The 19,585-nt window shown below is 39.6% G+C and overlaps 1 protein-coding gene across 1 annotated transcript in view; it reads left to right on the top strand.

Moving 5' to 3' along the window:
- nampt2 (nicotinamide phosphoribosyltransferase 2) overlaps positions 1-19,585 on the top strand; it is a 59,921-nt gene that overhangs the window by 26,369 nt on the left and 13,967 nt on the right. Inside the window, 1 exon segment of the mRNA XM_043708638.1 lies at positions 19,024-19,143. Within this exon segment, the coding sequence (XP_043564573.1) occupies positions 19,024-19,143 (120 nt within the window).

Below are 19,585 nucleotides of genomic sequence, written 5' to 3' on the forward strand. Positions count from 1 at the left end.
ACTGTAAACCCCTTAAATAGGCAACTGACTGCTGCCTAGGGAGAAACTTGTCTCGACAACAAAAGAGATGCATAAAGATGCAGCGACTTACTCCTGACATTGAGAGAGGGCTTGCTGGACTTCTTGTATGCTTTTCCAACATTTCTTGCCATAGCCCAAGCCCCTATAAGATTCCATCCTCTGTCTTTCTGCCCACAAATCCTGTCATACCTGATGGGTTTGTCTATGTTCAGCATTTTGATTTTATTTCAGAAGAATGCAGCACATGACTATAAAAATGCAATTTGAATTACATTGATGAATTCTGGTTCAATTATTCCACCACCTCACATTGCCATTTCACTTGATGACTACACTTGTTCACGACTCCAAATTTGGATTTCTATAGGAGAAACACTCGTCTAATAATCTTTGCTCACAGATCCTTTCCTTGTTTTTTCAATACAACCTGACATGAATTCATTTGATGGCATTTTCAATCTAGCCATCTCTTTGCAGGTAGAAAAATTGGATATTGTCTGGGCCAATATCAGTTTGTGAACATGGTGATGGAAGGACAGTTGAAAGGAATGTTCTTCAGGTATCTTTTCACCAGCTAAGGATTTTGGTTTTCACTGAGGGACTAATCCAGCTGCTGCACATATTATGCTGTTTCAGTCAATCATGGTTCACCTGTGACTATGTGTTTCTCATGCAGTGTCATGATCTCTATTTTCAATATAGCAAAGACCTCAGCTTACACCTTTGAAACAGATGCAGCATTTACTATTTGTGCTATTTTCTTGGCATGTTCCTAAGTTATATTTGAAATTTTTGATTTGTTATGACTTTTACCTCTCTCTTGACATTATAGTGCTGCCATTATATGCATTGGAAACATAGGATGAACTGCAGGCAAAAAGACTTATTTCTAAGCAACCCTCCTGTTAGAACATAGAAGAATACAGCGCAGTACAGGCCCTTTGGCCCTCGATGTTGCGCCGATCCAAGCCCACCTAACCTATACTAACCCACTATCCTCCATATACCTATCCAATGCCCGCTTAAATGCCCATAAAGAGGGAGAGTCCACCACTGCTACTGGCAGGGCATTCCATGAACTTACGACTCGCTGAGTGAAGAACCTACCCCTAAACATCCTGGTAAACCTCCTCTGCACCCGTTCCAGTGCCTCCACATCCTTCCTATAGTATGGCGACCAAAACTGCACACAATATTCCAGATGCGGCTGCACCAGAGTCTTATACAACTGCATCCTGACCTCAGGACTCCGGAACTCAATTCCTCTACCAATAAAAGCCAGTACGCCATATGCCTTCCTCACCGCACTATTTACCTGGGTGGCAACTTTCAGAGATCTGTGTACATGGACACCAAGATCCCTCTGCTCATCCACACTACCAAGTATCCGACCATTAGCCCCGTACCCCATCTTTTTGTTATTCTTCCCAAAGTGAGTCACCTCACACTTAGCTACATTGTATTCCATTTGCCACCTTTCTGCCCAGCTCTGCAGCTTCTCTATATCCTGCTGTAACCTGCCACATCCTTCCTCACTGTCAACAACTCCTCTGACTTTCGTATCATCCGCAAACTTGCTCACCCAACCTTCTAACCCCTCTTCCAGGTCATTTATAAAAATGATAAACAGCAATGGTCCCAAAACAGATCCTTGCGGAACACCGCTAGTGACGGCACTCCATGAAGAAACTTTGCCATCAACTACTACCCTCTGTCTTCTTCCATCCAGCCAATTCCTAATCCAAACCTCCAACTCACCCTCAATGCCATATCTCTGTATTTTCTGCAGTAGCCTACCATGGGGAACCTTATCAAACGCCTTACTAAAATCCATATATACCACATCTACCGCTTTCCCCTCATCAACCTCCTTCGTCACCTTTTCAAAGAATTCAATAAGGTTTGTGAGGCACGACCTGTTGGACAAGTAGAATTGATAACAGTTAGTGGGGTCAACGATTGTCAGATGAAGTTAGGCTCCATTTCACCTTGTGGCCAACGATGTTCCTGAGAATCTGTTTGCAAGATAGTTTGGGGATGCAATCCAGACCTTGGTTTAAACTGTCTATGGACTTGTTTTCCTGTTTGATTTATCAATCCTTCAGAGATATGACTGTCAGTAATGTACATAAAATTAGTAAAGCAGAACTTTTAAAAACATTTTCTCGTGGTAACATCACAGTAAAAAGCTGGATAATTTACGAAAACTCGATCTTGTATATTTTGGGTGCTTCCGTACCAGTATTTGGCTTAACTTTAACAGTGGACAAATAATTGGCAAGATGAGGAGCTGACTTGAAAGAGGAATTGAGACCTGGAGCACATCCGCCGTGATCTTACAGAATGGCAAGGCAGGCTTGATGGGACAAATGCCAACTTCTGTGTTGCCGAGAGTTTTGAAGATGATGGTATATTCCTGCCTTATATGCTTTTCCACTTGCAGCTCACCATCATCCTGTTACCTGACAGATTGAGCCAGCTGCATGTTGTGTGACCACAAACATCTTGCTTCTCACCTTGCTCCAACTTTCCATTCTGAGTTCCTTTTGACATGTAAGAATTATTGGCTGCCCAGCATAGAGCTAATGAAGGGGTTCTGTTACAGCACTGTTGAAGGTCTAATATCTATTATTGGGAAAATACCAGAGCCAATTATTTAGGAAGAATAGCAGTGCATTTAGAAAAGCTTAATGCAACCACACAGAAAGGTGAAACAGAAATCATGTTTGTTAAATTTGCCAGAGATCTTTGCAGATATAAGTAAGAGTTGATAAAGGGAAATTAGAGATGGTAGATTTAGTTTTCCAAAATACATTCCATAAGGTGCCACATAAAAGGTTATTGCATAAAATAGGACCTCATGTTAATGAGCGTGATATTTTAGCATGGTTTAAGGATTGGTTAACACAAAAAAAGACAACAAGACAATATTAATGGGTCTTTTTAAAGTTAGACTTTAAGTGGATTGCGACAATAATCAATTCTAGAACCTCAATTATTTACCAGTTATATTAATGACTTGGAGAAGGGGCAGAGTGTAATTTATCGATATTAGCTGATGATACAATAGTAGGTGGGAGATCTTTATTAGTGAGGACATAAGGAATCTGCAAAGGAATATAGATAGGTTGAGTGAGTGCGAAAAAGCTGGTAGATGGAGTTTCATGTAGAAAAGTGTGAGATCATGCACTTAGAAAAATCTAAAGGCAGACTATTACTTAAATGGGGAGAAATTCCAAAAAGTGCAACATGGAGGGATCTGGGTGTTCTTCTGTATGAAATACAAAACATTAGCATGCAGGTGCAGCAAGTAGTTAAGAAGGCAAAAAAAACCATTGCCTTTGTGCTAGTGGGTTGAAATTTAAAAATAAGGAAGTAATTTTACAACTGGGCAGGGTGCTGGTGAGGCCATTGGAGTGCTGTGCACAGTTTTCATTCTTGTGTTGAAGAAAAGATATGCTAGCACTAGATGTAGTTCAAAGGAGACATTCACTAGGCTGATTCCTCTGAGGAAGGGGTTGACTTATCATGAACAGCCAAACAGCTTAGACCTTTATTCATTAGAGTTTGGAAGAATGAGGGATGTCTTACTGAAACATACAAAATTCTGAAGAGTCTTGACATGGTAGATGTTGAGCAGATGTTTCCACTAATGGGGGGACCTCAAACTGGGGATATAATTACAAAATCAATGGACATTCATTTAAAACTGAGATATGAAGGAATTCTTTCTCCCAGATGGTAAAAAATATCTGGAATTCTCTGTCCCAGAGAGTCATGGAGGTGAGATCACTGGAAGTATTTAAAGAGGAAGTAGGTAGATTTTTGAAATATTGAGGAGTCAGAGGAGTTGAGGGCTGTGAAGAGCTGACATGAAAGAGAGTTGAGACTTGGAGCAGATCAGCCATGTTTTTATAGAATGGTGAGACAAGCATGAGGGGATAAATATCCTCTTCCTCTTTCTTATGTTCTTATGATCTGATACCGCCACGATTACTCTGCATGTATCTTAAAGGCTGAAATAGACTGGGAGTCAGCATGGTAAGTCATGCAGGCACAAATGGCTGCAGCCAGGCAACCTGGAGGTAAAAGGTTAGCTCATTCACTGGAGCACAGAGAAGTTCCACTGCAGAGAAAAAGAAGGATCTGCATTCCTGACCACCAGACATCACAAAGCAATCAGAGGAGACAGAACGCCAACTCGCAGAGCATTTCAGGGAACATCTCTGGGTCACATGTATCCAAACACCCCACCATCCTGTGGCTGACCACTTCAACTCCCCCTCCCACTCCACCAAGGACATGCAAGCCGTGGCCCTCCTCCACCATCAAATCCAAGCCACCCTATGACTGGAGGAAGAACGCCTCACCTTCCACCTTGGGACCCTTCAACCACACAGCATCAATATCAACTTCACTAACTTCCAAATCTCCCCTCCCTCCACCTCGTCCCAAATCCAACCCTCCATTAGCCCTCTTGACCTTCCATACCTGTCCATCTTCCTTCCTACCTATCTGCTCCGTCCTCCCCACCGACTTATCACAGTCACCCCCCACCTGCATCAACCTATTGCCTTCCCAGCTACCTGCTCCCCTAAGCCCCAAATCCACCCTCCTATTTATCTCTCAGCCCCCTTCCCCCCCACATATTCCTGATGAAGGACTTATGCCCGAAATGTCAACTCTCCTGCTCCTCAGATGCTGCCTGACCTGCTGTGTTTTTCCAGCGCCACACCTTTCGACTCTTATTTGCCAAGTGGCCTGACTCTTTAAGGAATAGTAATACAGATCCCATCTTATATTTCTGTATATGTTTTCTGAAGTGTGATTGCCAGAACCAACAAAGTCTAAATGAGAATGTATCCTGGCATTGTATCAGCAGATTGACTGCCTGTCATCAGGGAGGAGCTGTATGAAAGGCTTCCTCTGCACCCTGCTCTAGGGAGCAGACTGCATTGGCAGCAGGTGGCAGTGCATTCCCAACAAGATAGCGCAAGGTCTGCATTGTGCCATCTCCAGTGATACTACAGAAATAAAATTTATGTCCATTACCATACTACATACTAACTCCAGCAGGAACTTATTTGGTACATTCCAACTTTGTCCAACTCTTGCTAACATTATTAACAGAACTGCAAAGGCAGATTTAGTAACTTCTTCAGTACCAATGTAAATTACCCTTAATTAGTCTTCATGACAATATACTATCTCATCTTTAACTCACTGTTATGTCCAGAAAAGACAAAAATTAGTTTGTCCATGCAATTGCTCTATTTATAATAAATTTTCAGGAATATTCCCATTTATATTACAAACAGTATATGAGGATATATTGGAAGGCAATTGTTATAATATATTTACTCCTGTCATTGATGTCCACTAGTATCTAATATGGCAATACATACGTTTCAGTTGTATGCCCTTCTGCTTCAGTTTGTTGGAACTGTGAAGACATTATCCAGGAAAAATGTAGACACTACTATCTTGTGAATTAGGAGTTACAAGGCTGTCGCTAGATTTTCTAATGCCACCTAAGAGGTTCTGGAAATGATCTCCAGTCAGACTGATCTCCAGTCAGACTGTTCTCCAGGTTTTGGAACAGAAGTGACTGAGAGTGTCATTGTTAGTAGCATCAGCCCTGTTTAATGTAAGATGAGGTTCAATGACCCCTCAGTCAATGATCTAAGTAGTGAAGGTGAGCACAGCTGTTCATCTCTCCAAATCTCTGTGCAACTCTGCCAAATCATTCTCTGCATGCAATTCCTGCTGAAGAGCATGGAAAATGAGGAAAAATGACTTGTATCTTCAAAGCTCCTGATAAATTGTTTATGGGGGTCTATCATGTGATCACTAATGAAAGTTATGTTAATGATCCATTAAATTCCTTTCAAACCATGCAATCTGTGATAAAGTTGGTGTTTCCTTTGAATCATGTCCATTAGTTTAGGGGTAGATGATGACCTAGTGGTATCATCGTTAGACTATTAATCCAGAGACCCTTATAATGTTCTATGGATCTAGGTTTAAATCCTGCCATGGTATATAGTGGAATTTGAATTCAACAAATATCTGGAATTAGGATTTTAATGATAACCATGAAAAGCCAACTAACATTCTTTAAGGAAGTAAACTTTCATTCTTACCTATTCCTGCCTACATATGACTCCAGACCCACAACAATGTGATTGATTCTTTACTCTGAGCAATTAGGGTTGGGCAATGAATACTATCCGAGCCAGAGAAAGAATACCATTCTTCCAATATCATTGGCCACCACTGTTCTTTATTAAGCGTTACCTACTTTTTTGTGATGATTCCATTCAAAATTTGTAACTTCTATCATAATCACAACCTGGAGTCTCATATCATGATTTCACATCAAAGGCACATCTTGATTTTTGCCAATGTTTGAACAATGAAAGAGTGAAATTCTTGTTTTTTTAAACTTGTTTCAAGATTATGAGGTAAACATTTAATGTCGTATGGAGTAAAGCTGGTAGTATAAATTTGGAATGGAAAATAAAATTACTGCAGTTTGCATAATGTGCAGCTATTGTCACCATCACTCTTCTGTCCAGGCATTGGTTGAAAATCTACTGCTAAAACTGTTCTGAATCTCACCAATTATTACCCCTTTGATGCCTGTATTCCTTCTTCCTCAATCAAATGTCTTTTTCAACTTCCTAGTCTCAAATGGAGCTCCCCTATCTCCTCCATTGTTAGAAGTTACTTCCAAGAAGGTTCTTTACTTCCATGTCAAGCAAGCCCTTCCTTTTATCTCAGTGCATTTCTCTACAATGCCCAAATCCATCCAGTATAACATACTGCTTTCATGTTTAGAAAACAATTCTTACCAAAATAATTCCACGGAGGCCGGTTTTCTATCACCAAGACATCCTTTATTTACACGTGGGAAGTCTTTGACTCTGGCACAGCTTTGTCAGAGTCAACATGCAGAGTGCCTGAATCGCTGGTACTCCTCCTTTTAATCTGTTTGTCAAGGGTCCCTGATTGAATCTAATTAACATCCCAACTGGGGAACTCATATTCTATTAGAACCACAAATGCTGGAGATCACAGCAGGTCAGACAGCATCCATGGAGAGAGAGCAAGTTAACATTTCGAGTCTAGATGACTCTTCATCAGGTCCACCTGACTGACCTTGTTACTATCACTACACTTCGACCTTCTATTCTGCTTCTGGACTGGATACAATAACAATAATAATCCATCACTCTTGATGATATTTTAAATTTTATTCTCTGTGAGTTTAGCAACCAACTCTTTTCCTCTTAGTTTTATATTTGAGTTTTATATGCACTGTATACAGATTTCGCTCTGAAACCTTCTCTCCAGCTGAAGAAATTCTTGGGCCTCTCAGTTTTTCCTTTCTTTTAACTGCGGACTTTAAAAGACCAAATTTCCAATGCACTCACACCTCATTATCCACTGATTTGCTACCCATGGATCTGCACACTCTATTCTGAACTCTTCAGATTAAGTAGTTTTGTGACAAAAATCCGTCTGTTGTTTGCAGATTTGCATTGGTTAATTCTACTCACAATCCACTATCAATGTAACTATTGTTGCAATGAATGATGTGTGAATATATGAATCAACTTCAAAACAATTATAGGAGAATAAAGCTGACAATAATTTGAAGTTGGAATTAGAAACTGCTACCTACCCTGATATATAACACTTTTGCTGTCCATTAGCAAACTTGGGACCTGTGGCTAAGGCAAATGAAACTGGCCAAATCATTTAGCATCTTATTGAGAAAAAGGTCACTTCTCCTATAACTCTCCTCTATTATATCACTATCTGTTGATCAAACAAAGGTTCACTCAGCATGATCCAATTACATTAGTGAGTGCTATATGGCTAAGATCTTCATAGAGCAAGAGAACTTAAGAAAATGTGCAGGTGCTGGTGGGTATGCAGGAAAGGAAGGGGAGGAAAAGCAAATGTGCATCTGCAGTGTTGACTGAAGTTATAGAATAAACTCTACCAAAGATTTGGCTCAAAATATCTAAAATATGGCTGAGTTTTACACTTCCATGTCAAAGTTTAATGAGTGAGCAAACTATAACTGCAGTGTTGGCTTGGTCGAGTAAGCTCCAGTTAGCATGGCAACGAGTGCTAGAATAGTGATAATATTTACTGGACTAATAATCCAAAGGCTTGAACCAATAGTCTGGTGACAAGAATTTAAACCTTACTGTGGCAGGTTAATGACAGGGGAAATTACCCTTATTTAATAACCTGAAATACAAAGCTACTTTCACAAGCAATGAACATAAAATAATTGTCATATCTGGTAATTAATGCCCTTCAGGGAAGGAAATCTGGAGTCTTGACTGAGTCTGACATACATGTGACTCCAGACAGCAACAGGAATGGCTATTAAGTGCCCTTTAAAATGGCCAAGAAAATTGGTTAATTTTATGAAGCTGTAACAGAAAAGTTGAATAGTACAATGTCCATCAGCTCTCCTTTAGGAATTTTGTTAGTAATATCTAAAAAAGAACTCCAACAAATTTGTCAAATATGATTTGCCATTCACATATCCACACTGACAATGTCCAATTAGATAATTATCAACTAGGATTCAATGTATCCCAACTTTTATAATAAATTCTAGCATATGGATATAAGGGTAACCGGTCTGAAAATCCTTGCTTTCTCTAATGTTCCCTTTTTAAATAGTGGGGTGACGTTTACTACCTTCTAATTTGTGGGAATCATTCCAGAAGCTATAGAATCTATTCAAAGATAATTACTAATGCATTGGCTATTCCTACAGCCACATAGAATCCCTACATGTGGAATCAAGTGATTCAGCTCATCAAGTCCACCCTTTGAAGGGGTTCCCAGCCAGATCCATCTCCCTACCTTATCCCTGTAACCCCACATTTCCCATGGCCAACCCACCTAGCCTGCACATCTCTGGACACTATGGGCAATTTAGCATGGCCAATCCATCTAACCTACACATCCTTGGACTGTGGGAGGAAACTGGAGCACCTGGAGGAAACCCACATAGACATGGGGGGAATGTGCAAACTCCATACAAACAGTCGCCTGAAGGTGGAATCAATTCTTGGCCCCAGACGCTGTGAGGCAACAGTGCTAACTACTGACCAACCCCAAACATCGTTCAGCACTCTGGAATGAAGACTATTAGGTCCTGGGGATTTATCAACTTGCAGCCCCATTAATTTCCCAGCATCAGTTTCTTCTTGCTGGTGCTAATTTCCTTCACTTTCTCATTCTCCCGAATCAGTTGGATCTCTACTTCTGGGAGATTTCTGGTATCTTCCTCAGTGAAAACAGGTACAGCATAATCATTTAGCTTCTCTGCCGTTTCTATATTGCCCATTACAAATTCTCTGGACCCCGTCTTTAATGGATCTTTACTCATTTTAGCAAAATGTTTACTTTGTATATAGCTTATAAGCTTTTACAAACTGTTTATTTTACTAGGTTGCAGTTATATTCAGTGTACCCTTTGTTTATCAATTTTTTTGCTCCTCCTTTACGATATTCCATAAACCTTCCAATTTTCAGATATTACTGAGTTTTTTGACAACTATAAAGGTCTTTTCATTTATTCTTACACAATCCTAAACTTCCATTTGTTAGCCACAGCTGATTGACCTTCCTTGAGTTTTTGCATTTTGAACCCATGTATAGTTGTTGTAAATCTTGCAATAGTTTCTTAAAGCCATTCCATTGCCTATGTCCACTTCTTTTGTTTAAGTAATTTCCCAATTTACCTCAGCCCGGTTGTGCCTCATGCACTCATAATTGTCCAATTCACATTTGACATCCTTGCTTCAGAATAAACAACCTCACTTCCAAACATAATGTTTGGTAAAGTGTCACATGACAATCTGGCCATCAACATTGAAGTCCACAGATGTAAGGCTGTTTCAGTGATAGGATTTGCAGTTTACACATAATATAAAACTTGACTATTATGAACTGTGAGTGGACTTAGGCTGGACGGGTAGACCCACGGCACCTGAAATTTAATACAAGAAGAAGCAATATAAAATACAAGACACAATTCTAAGGGTTTAGGAACAGTAGAACCTAGGGTGCATAAATCATTAAAGGTGGCAGAGAAATTCCTTTGTATTTAATGAACTGCTGTCTGTCCAAATTGTATACATTAACAGTGTTCCTCTGATCAAATCAAAAACTTAGCAGATGTAACATAATGTGGGAAAATGTGCAGTTTTGTACTTTGGAAGGAAGAATAGAAAAGTTGAATTTTATTTAAATGGAGAAAGTTGCAGTACAGAGGGATTTGGAGAACATCATGCATGAATTATAAAAAAGCTAGTAGCCAAGTAGGGAATAATAGGGAAGGCAAATGGAACTTTGGCCTTTACTTCAAAGGGAATGAAGTATTAAAGTAGGAAGGCAAAGCTATGCAAGGCATCAGTGAAACCATACCTAGAAGATTATGAAGCGTCATAGTCTCCTTATCTAAGGAAGGATATACTAGGAGGCAATCTAAAGTGGGTTCACTGGGTTGATGCTGGATATGGAGGGACTATCTTAGAAGGAGATGTTGCATAGTTTGGGTCTGTACTTTTCAGTTTTGTGGATGAATGCAGACCTTATTGAAACCATGCAAGATTCTTAGGTGTTTGTTAGGGTAGGCATGGAGAGACTGTTTCCTCTCCTGAGGAATTCTTGGAGCAGAGGGTGAAACCTCAGAGTAAAAGGTGACCCATTTAAGACAGACATGAGGAGGAATATCTTCTCTCAGAGGGTGGTTGATCTGTCAAGTTGAAGCTGGTCTTTTATATTTATTCAAGGCCAAGGTGGACAGATTTCTAATCAGTAGGAAAACCAAGGTTTATATGGATTATACAGAAAAGTGAAGTTGAAGATGATCAGGTCAGGCATGATCTCAATGAATGGTGGAACAGATTCAATGGGCTGAATAGCTGATTTCTGCTTCTACATCATATAATTTAAAGGCTACCTTTTACTGGTACATTTTCAAATGCATTGTGCATGCTTATATTTTACAAAATTTATCAAATAGTTCCTGCTATGCACATTTTTATGCACTCTCAAAACTGTTCAATTTTTGAGTCAGCATTGGTCGTTAACAGATTATATCCGAGTAATTCTCAGGGCTAAAGGAGTTTGTCCCCTCTCTATTGACTGAAGTTTGATGGTACTGCAAGATGTCATTTCCACCTCTTTCTTTTTGCTTAAATAAAGGCAAAATACTGTTGCATGTGGACTTCTCTGTACTGGGCCTGCTGCAATGTTCCAAGGAAGTGCAATGCAAGCTCAAGGAACAACACCTCATTTTTCACCTAGGCACTTTACAGCCTCAATGTTTCAATATTGAGTTCAATAAGTTCAGAATTGAACACGTTATGTCTGTGGATGCTGACAAACACATAGAAACCCAGTAGGTCTGACAACAACTGTGAAGAGAAACAGAGTTCACCTTTCAAGTCTGATTCATTTCACAACTGAAAATGTTGGAAAATAAATTTTGTTTTTACACTATTGACAGAGGCAGCGACCTAGGGCAAAAAAACCCAAAAAGATTGCTAATGGAGAAAGAAAACAAAATGTAGTATGTGCAAAGTAAACAAGACACAAACTAGACAAGGTTGTCAGTGTATTGGGTGGATGATGGGGGGAGCAGAGAATGGAAGAAAAACAGAGTACAGACATAACTTGTCCAATTTCTGAAGTTACTGAATTCAGTAGTGAAACCTTGATGCTGTAAAGTGCCTAGGTGAAAAATGAGGTGTTATTCCTTGAGCTTGCATTTTGATTCCTTGGAACATTGGACCAGACCCAGTACAGAGAAGTTTGCATGCTTTCACGTTAGCCCTTTTACTGCTTGCCTCGCTTGTCTTACCACCTTCAATTTGCCAGTCTTGAGGCTTGTGAATCCATTGTGTGGTTTTTGGTACTTTGGTTCTATCGAGATACTGCCTAAGGTTCAAAAGCAGCAAAATTTAGAAAGATGGAATTTACGGATGAGAATCCTAGAATAGTGGCAAAAACCACAATTAAAACTAATAAATTCACTAAAACATATGCTCTGTCTACTAGATTCGACCTATTTAAATAAATGTCTTAATAAGAATGTACCTATAGCATCTTCTGCATGAATTTAATCAATATTATAAGGTTTCATTCTGTAGACTAAAAACAGTTTTTGTTACATTTATGTATATGAGGAGAAAATGCATGCTTTTCAATACATAAAGTTCAATGTACATCAGTTACTTACCCAGATTACACCCAGAATTTTGACATCAAACTGTGTGTTCACCAACATTATACATCAGATACTGTCTGCAACTCTAGGCTATAATTTCTTTCATCATTAGCATAAGCTATGTTACTCTTGCATAATTTATCTAGCTCATATTTCTGAGAAGCAAATCTATCTTTTGTGGACTAAGTGCTTTTCTTAAACTGAAGTGTCAACATCTAAGAAAATGTTTACGTTTTCTCCAGTCCTCACCTATCATACATGCTAATATGTATTTGATTTTGATCTTAAAACAAGAAAATCTGAATCCAAAAGTCACTTAGTTATGTCTTGTATATTTTAATATCCTCTACTTTTCATTTTTTTAACTACCAGTGAAATAACAGAACACAGAGTGAAAAGCTTAATACACTAGCTATAAAGTGAAACTCAACCTTCAGAATGCAAGTTTTGCAAAATAATGTGGGTAAATGTATTTACAAATAGAATTATTACTGCAATTTTGTGATACATATGCATATTATTCTATATTTCCATTAAAAATTGTAATTTGAGCAGAAAGGAGTTGACTTAGTTTTCTTGCCAGATTTTTTTACAATATCCTCTTGAGTTGTCGACCTCACATCTCCCAGTCCAGTAAATTTTGACAAGCATGACACATAATCTCTTAATTTCTTTGCTGATACGTCGAGACACAAGACAGCACCCTAAATGTAAAATTGGGATGAAGTGTAATTAAAAATGTAGAGATTAAGAAAATTACTAAAACAGGATTGATACAGTGGCTTAGTGGTTAGCACTGCTGCCTTGCAGGACCAGGGACCATTGTACGATTCTACTCTCGGGTGACTATCTGTGTGGGGTTTGCACATTCTCCCACATCTGTGTGAGTTTGCTCCAGTTTCTTCCCACAGTCCAAAAATGTGCAGGTTATGTGGATTGGCTGTGGGAAATACAGGGGGGTGGGGCCAAGCAGTATGTTCTTCATGGGATGATGGTGACTTGATGGGCCAAATGGCCTGCTTTCACAATGTAGGGATTCTATGATCTTAAGCTTTCATTTTCAATTCAATGCCAGCGAATACATCGGTGTATTTTTGATATGGTTTTCCAGGAACAATTTCAAAGCCAAGAACATTAGAATGTGTTGTTTGCTAAATTGTCTTTCTACATTAGTTATCTGGACAATTTAACTAATCTAAATTTAGAAATCATGTTGTTATACTAACAAGTGAACACTGACTAAGCTTTGCTATTTTAGCACTGAAATTTAAATGGAGCGACACCTGTCTAAAGCTTGTGATGGAAAGGATGCCACAAAATTGCACCAAGTACTTTTTAGTCAATATGCCTAATAGTAATTTCCAGCCTGTAATTACTATTAAATTGCTATTGCATTTGGTCGAATTCAAAAATTGTAAAAGTAAAATCTAACAACCACAACACTGAGGAAGCTCAGTTATGTGATGAGATAGTAGAAGTTGGAATTGTTCTCCTTAAAGCAGAGAAGGTTAAGGGTTGACCTAATAAAGGTAACCAAAATGATAAGTTCTTAATTAAGATGTTTCTTAATTGCCCTCTTTCCTCAAACAAGTGGATCAATAATCAGAGACAATAGATTAAAAGAAATGGCAGAAGGACAAGGCGGAGAAATTAGAAGGAATATCTTCATATACATGATTTGGAGATGCCGGTGTTGGGCTGGGGTGTACAAAGTTAAAAATCACACAACACCAGGTTATAGTCCAACAGGTTTAATTGGAAGCACATTAGCTTTTGAAGTGCCACTCTTTCATCAGGTGATAGTGGAGGTGATAGTGTCCTCCGTTATCACCTGATGAAGGAGTGTCGCTCCGAAAGCTAGTGTGCTTCCAATTAAACCTATTGGACTATAACCTGGTGTTGTGTATTTTTAACTTCATATAAATGGTTGTTATGATCTGGAAAACACAAACTGAAAGCACAGTGAAGTCGGCTTCTATCTTAATTTTCAAAAGGCAATTAAACATGTTCTTGAAAAGAAGCAATTTACAGGCTTATTGGAAGAAAACGGGAACCTAGAACTAAATTGGAAACTCTTTACAGAAGCTTTTTCTGTTAAATAAGATTCTATGGTTTATATCTTTACAGGGATGGATTTGATGAGCAACAGATGGACTTTTGAGGGCAAAACCATGTGTGTGGATTTTCTTGTAATGTGGATTCTAATTTCACAATATGTGCCTATTTGTTTGACAGAATCCCCATTCAGGACATTGTTCTAATTGATTGACTTGCCTTGGCTGAGGAATAGGCTGCAGCTATAGGTATGGAACCTGCAGCTGCTACTGGGAGCACAGGCCTGTGGGTTGTTCACTCTTTGATTACTACTCCTCGCCCACAAGCAGTGCTGCAAAGATTTCTCCCCGTGCTCTGCTCACCTGAGTTGAATTGCATGAATTTCAAAGGAGTTAGCCAGTTATCACAGAGTTGTACTTTAAAGGGAATACAATGAGGGAGAATCCATAGTCAGTGAGGGGCACCAAAGGAAGTCTCCAGTAAGTATGAAAAGGAGTGGTAGTGAGAACGAAGACTCATTCATCATTCAGCAGAGGGTGGTAATGGTACTCAGCCAGTTCAAAAAGCTATAGTGAGGAAGGAACCCCAGTTGGTGAAGTTATAAATGGAGGAACACTGCATACTCACACTGCATTACATCACTATAGCCTTAGGTGTTTGACATCAATGACAAGGTGAAACGGGATAATGTTGGTTCATTTACACTCTTCAAGTGTCTGCTTTAATGTCTTTGTCACTGTTGGACCTGGTGAAGTTACATCCGTCTAAGAGTTGAGCAGCCTCTCCAAATATCCTGAGGATTAGAGTGCTTGTCATGGTCCAGCATTGCTCATCTCTCATAAGGAGCCAACTCTTTAATTGCAAATAGCCTCATACATGCTTGTGCTTTAATGTGAACTACACAGAGGCTAAAAGCAATGTGCAGGAATCGTAATAGGATGTGTGCAGAACAAATGATCCACACTTCCACCTAGCCTGTGAGTGAGAGTATGGAATCAGTGATGATTTCACACATCTCTGCAGGCAAAGTTTCATTCTGTCTATTGGCTTTTCAAGAGAGTGCACTGCCATTCAAGGCTCACAGATATGTAATGGGGAGTTTAAATCTCTATTCTCCCTCAGTGAGGTGATGTGCTGAGAGGAGCTGCAGAAAGCACTTCCTCTCTCACGTTAAATGCTGACCAACAGAATGCTTGAGTATTTCAGGGCAATGCAGCAGTGCCAGTGAACTCAGAAACACTGAAGGTTAATTAACAGTGGAAGAATGAGAAGAAGATCCCTCAGAAGTGTTCCCATCCTTCTGCCTGTTATGGAAGACACTTCACTGAACAACATTCATATATCTTTCTGACTGATGCTTTAGTTTAACTCCAGGTCCACATGTACTTTGAATGAACCAGAGGCTGTTTGCCATGTATCCAGCAGAAGGTTACACCATGAAAGGAAGGCCAGATATAGCACATTCATCCTGGATCCAGGTTTCAATGGGCTCTGACTGACTTCTTGAGATTGACAACGCATAGCTCTATTATAGTCTCCACATCCCATGCTCTAACTCTTATATTTTTCATCCTCAGAAGATTGCTGCAGACCCTCATTTTCTCTGCACTGGGACATCTCACTTTGTTGATTCGAGTTATGAAAGTACAATGTGCCGGAATGACACAGCACACCATTTCTGGGCTATACTGCAAAAGCCCCCCAGAGCAGTCTGGGTATTGAAACTCATTCTACGGAGGCTAGGTGTCTGTTTCACTATGGCCCTGGAAAAATCTTCCCCTTAAGGGTTTTGTCACATCATAAGCCATGTTTGGAGAGGATGCCACTTGTTGGCCAGCAGCCATCCCAATATAGCCTGAGGAACTTTGAGATAAGCAGGAACCTATGAGTTCTCCAATATGTACACATATGGCAGCACCTAGAGTATCTGGTGAACTCCTCCAAAATCTGGCATTGATGATCACACGTGGCTGAACACTGGCAGAATGGAAGCATTTTAGGAACATAGGAACAGGAGCAGGTCAATCAATCCATTCAGGTGGCAGTGAGGTGAAAGTGAGGACTGCAGATGCTGGAGATTAGAGTGGAGAGTGTGGTGCTGGAAAAACACAGCAGGTCAGGCAGCATCCAAGAAGCAGAAAAATCAACGAAGGGATTATGCCGGAAACGCCGATTTTCCCAATCAGCCTGTTCGACCTGTTCCACCATTGAATGATCAAACATGCCAATGCTTTTTACTTACCCCATCCCCATTTTCTGTTAAAGAATGCTATAGATCAGTGCAAGGATGCTCTCAAAGCAACATGGATGCAGTCTTTAGTGCCCAACCTCTAGAGGATTGTGGCAATGTTGGAGAATCCTCACAAGAGAAGGATATAAACTGGTACAATCTGTAGAAAATGGCATTGGTGACATCTTTGATGGTTTAGGAATTAAGGACTTGGAAATGTCACGCAGGTCCTCAGTTGCTCCTTTGATCAAGCTGCTCGCATAAAAATGAAAGGAAGTTGTAACCTTGATAGCCACAGGATGGGATAACCAGTCATTCCTTCTAAGCACAGACCCTACTGCAGAAAATTATAGCAAAATCAGTATATGAGGCATCTGTTTATTCCTCTCTGCCTCCCCCGGGGAGCTTCACCTGCTGCCTTTTTCTCTGGAGGTTATGCAGCATTCAGTGGACATTGCTCTTCCTACTGGGCTTGCTGATAATGTTGTAATTGCTCCCTCTTTCTACACAGTCTTCACCTGAGCACCAAGGTCACAAGGAAGACAGCTTTTAAGATAACATCTGATTACATTTATTTATTTGACATGACAAGGAATGCAATTTCTTTAATAGCCATGATTGCTTGAGGTCATAATTTTCTATGTTCATTGTTGCAGATAGATGAATTGCTGATGAATTACAATTTAATATCAGATGGGTGGCTTGAGTGAATCAATGGCTACATAGTAATAGGGTTTCCCCGACAGGGTCACATATTTCAAAGAATTGCAATCCATCTCCAAAGATAATCCCTGATTTACATTGTCTTCTCTACATATGGTGGCAGCTATTTTCTCTTGTTGTTACAGAGTTGAAGTTGAATAAAAGACAGTGAGGTTTCAGCTATGTGAGTGACTTGCATGCTCCACCTGAGGTACAGGCTGATCTCCTCACCTTCATATTCTCTTTTGAGTTGCTGCTCCTGGGTTCCTGTTGACCTTTTTCCCATCCCACTTGCCATTTATTCCATTTACATCATGGTTAGTTTGTCCTCAACTTACTCTCAGAGTTCATGGCTTTGCAAATTACCATGCCGTTTTGGTCACACACTCTCTCCATGTAGAGGCCAGAATGATTGTCACTTGTGAGAACTCCTCCTGCAGATTCCCCAAAATGCTTTATGAAATCCCACTCTTCTACCTTGAATTACCCCCTTTAACTTAAACATTCCCTCAGGATATAAGTTATAAGTGTTCTTGAGTTCCAAAATGAAATCCTGAAGGGCTAAAGCGCATGAGTTAGTCTGTAAGCAGCCATGAAGATGTGGTGAGATTGGCAGATCTCCAGCATCTGCAGTCCTCATTTTCTCTGAGGTTGGCAGTTTGGCAATGCCAATTTGTGTGGACAAAACATGGAAGGAGCTGTGTCCATAGAGCATGCGGGGAAATGGTGGTGGGCTTCTGAAGGCCCAGAGATAGATGTGCTGAGTTGCTGCCACCAGGCAACTGCTCCGACTTCCATGATGAGAATTGGCAGCGTCTAATTTCTCACATCAATGGCCACTTGTGAGCTGAATAGAAGAGGTGGTATTAGTTAATTATAAGGAACAAATGCCTGGAAATAAGGTAGTTACCACTCAATAGCAAGATTCAAAATTAGCAGTGAAAATAGAATTTCTTTTTCCTCTGTATCAAGAATCTGAATTTTCCATTATTTGCTATCTTTTCCTAACTTTCTTGCTAATATAAGAAATTCTACCCAGTGCATCCAATTCTGTGCTCTGCACTTTAGGAATGATATATTCGAGATGGTGCAGGAAACGTTAATGAGAATGGTCCTCATTGAGACTGAGAAACTTCAGATGCAAGCTTAGATTTGTCTCTTTGCAGAAGAGAAGGCTGAGAGGACATTTGATAATGTACTAAAGCTATGAGGGATATGGACAGTGTGGATAGGAGGCTGTTTATCAATCCTTCAACCAATGGAAACAGAAGTTGCTCGGTAAAAGAAGCAATTGTGACATGAGGAAAAACATTCATGCAGTGAGCATTTAGCATCTGGAATGCATCATCTGACAATCGTGCAGGCAAGTTCAAGTAGACTTTCCAAAGGAAACTGAAAAAGGACCTGAAGAGAAAAAAATCCTGGTCACGAGGGAAAGGGTTGAAACCTGGGAGTTACTGATCTCCTGTTGCAGAGAGAGCACATCAGCCTTATCGATTTTATGATTACATTCTACAGTATCTTGCAAACAGGTTGAATGCGAAGGTTGTAATCTTATTGGAATATTTAAATGGGCAACCCAGCTCCAGGTGGAAATTGAAAATCAACTTTATGACTCTAATTGAATCATAATTCTAATTGCAGTAAGGGTTTATACAAGCTATATTAGTGATGTTGATTCTCTGTGCTGGCTCTAATTCTTCATTATTTTGATTTCTGATTTTCCGTTTAACTTTCCTTACAGTCTACAGCACTCAGAGGTGCTGCCCACTTGGTAAGTTTGCAAAATACAGACACAGTTGCAGGACTTTTGATGGCTCAACAGTTTTACAAATGCAAAATGGCTGGATTTTCAATCCCAGCTGCAAAACTCAGATAATGAGCTTCCTAGAGCAGATTGTCCAGCAGAATCTGAAGTTTTGTAATATGAAGTGATGAATCTTCAGTAAGCTTTGATGCAAAATAAAATTGTAACCAAGTGCTTGCAATCTGATTTAATTCCATGAACATTGTTTTGTTCCTATTTCAGAAAACATTCATTAACTTGCTTGTGTATATGTTATTTGACAATTATGATTTTGTTTTCATGAACTATTTTTATATTGCTTTAATGTAGTAAAGTATGATTTTTTTGGAATTAATTCCATGTATTCATTACAAAATGCAGGTGTAACTGGTAATCTTTTAATGCATTTTATTATACGTTACAGATCACTGCAATTAATACATTGATGTGCCTAATTAGGTCTTTGTTTTATTTATATCCTGTGTTGATTGTGGTGTCAGTGATTCTTCTCAAGATATTA

The sequence above is a fragment of the Chiloscyllium plagiosum genome, chromosome 18 (assembly GCF_004010195.1).
Source record: "Chiloscyllium plagiosum isolate BGI_BamShark_2017 chromosome 18, ASM401019v2, whole genome shotgun sequence".
Taxonomy (NCBI): domain Eukaryota; kingdom Metazoa; phylum Chordata; class Chondrichthyes; order Orectolobiformes; family Hemiscylliidae; genus Chiloscyllium; species Chiloscyllium plagiosum.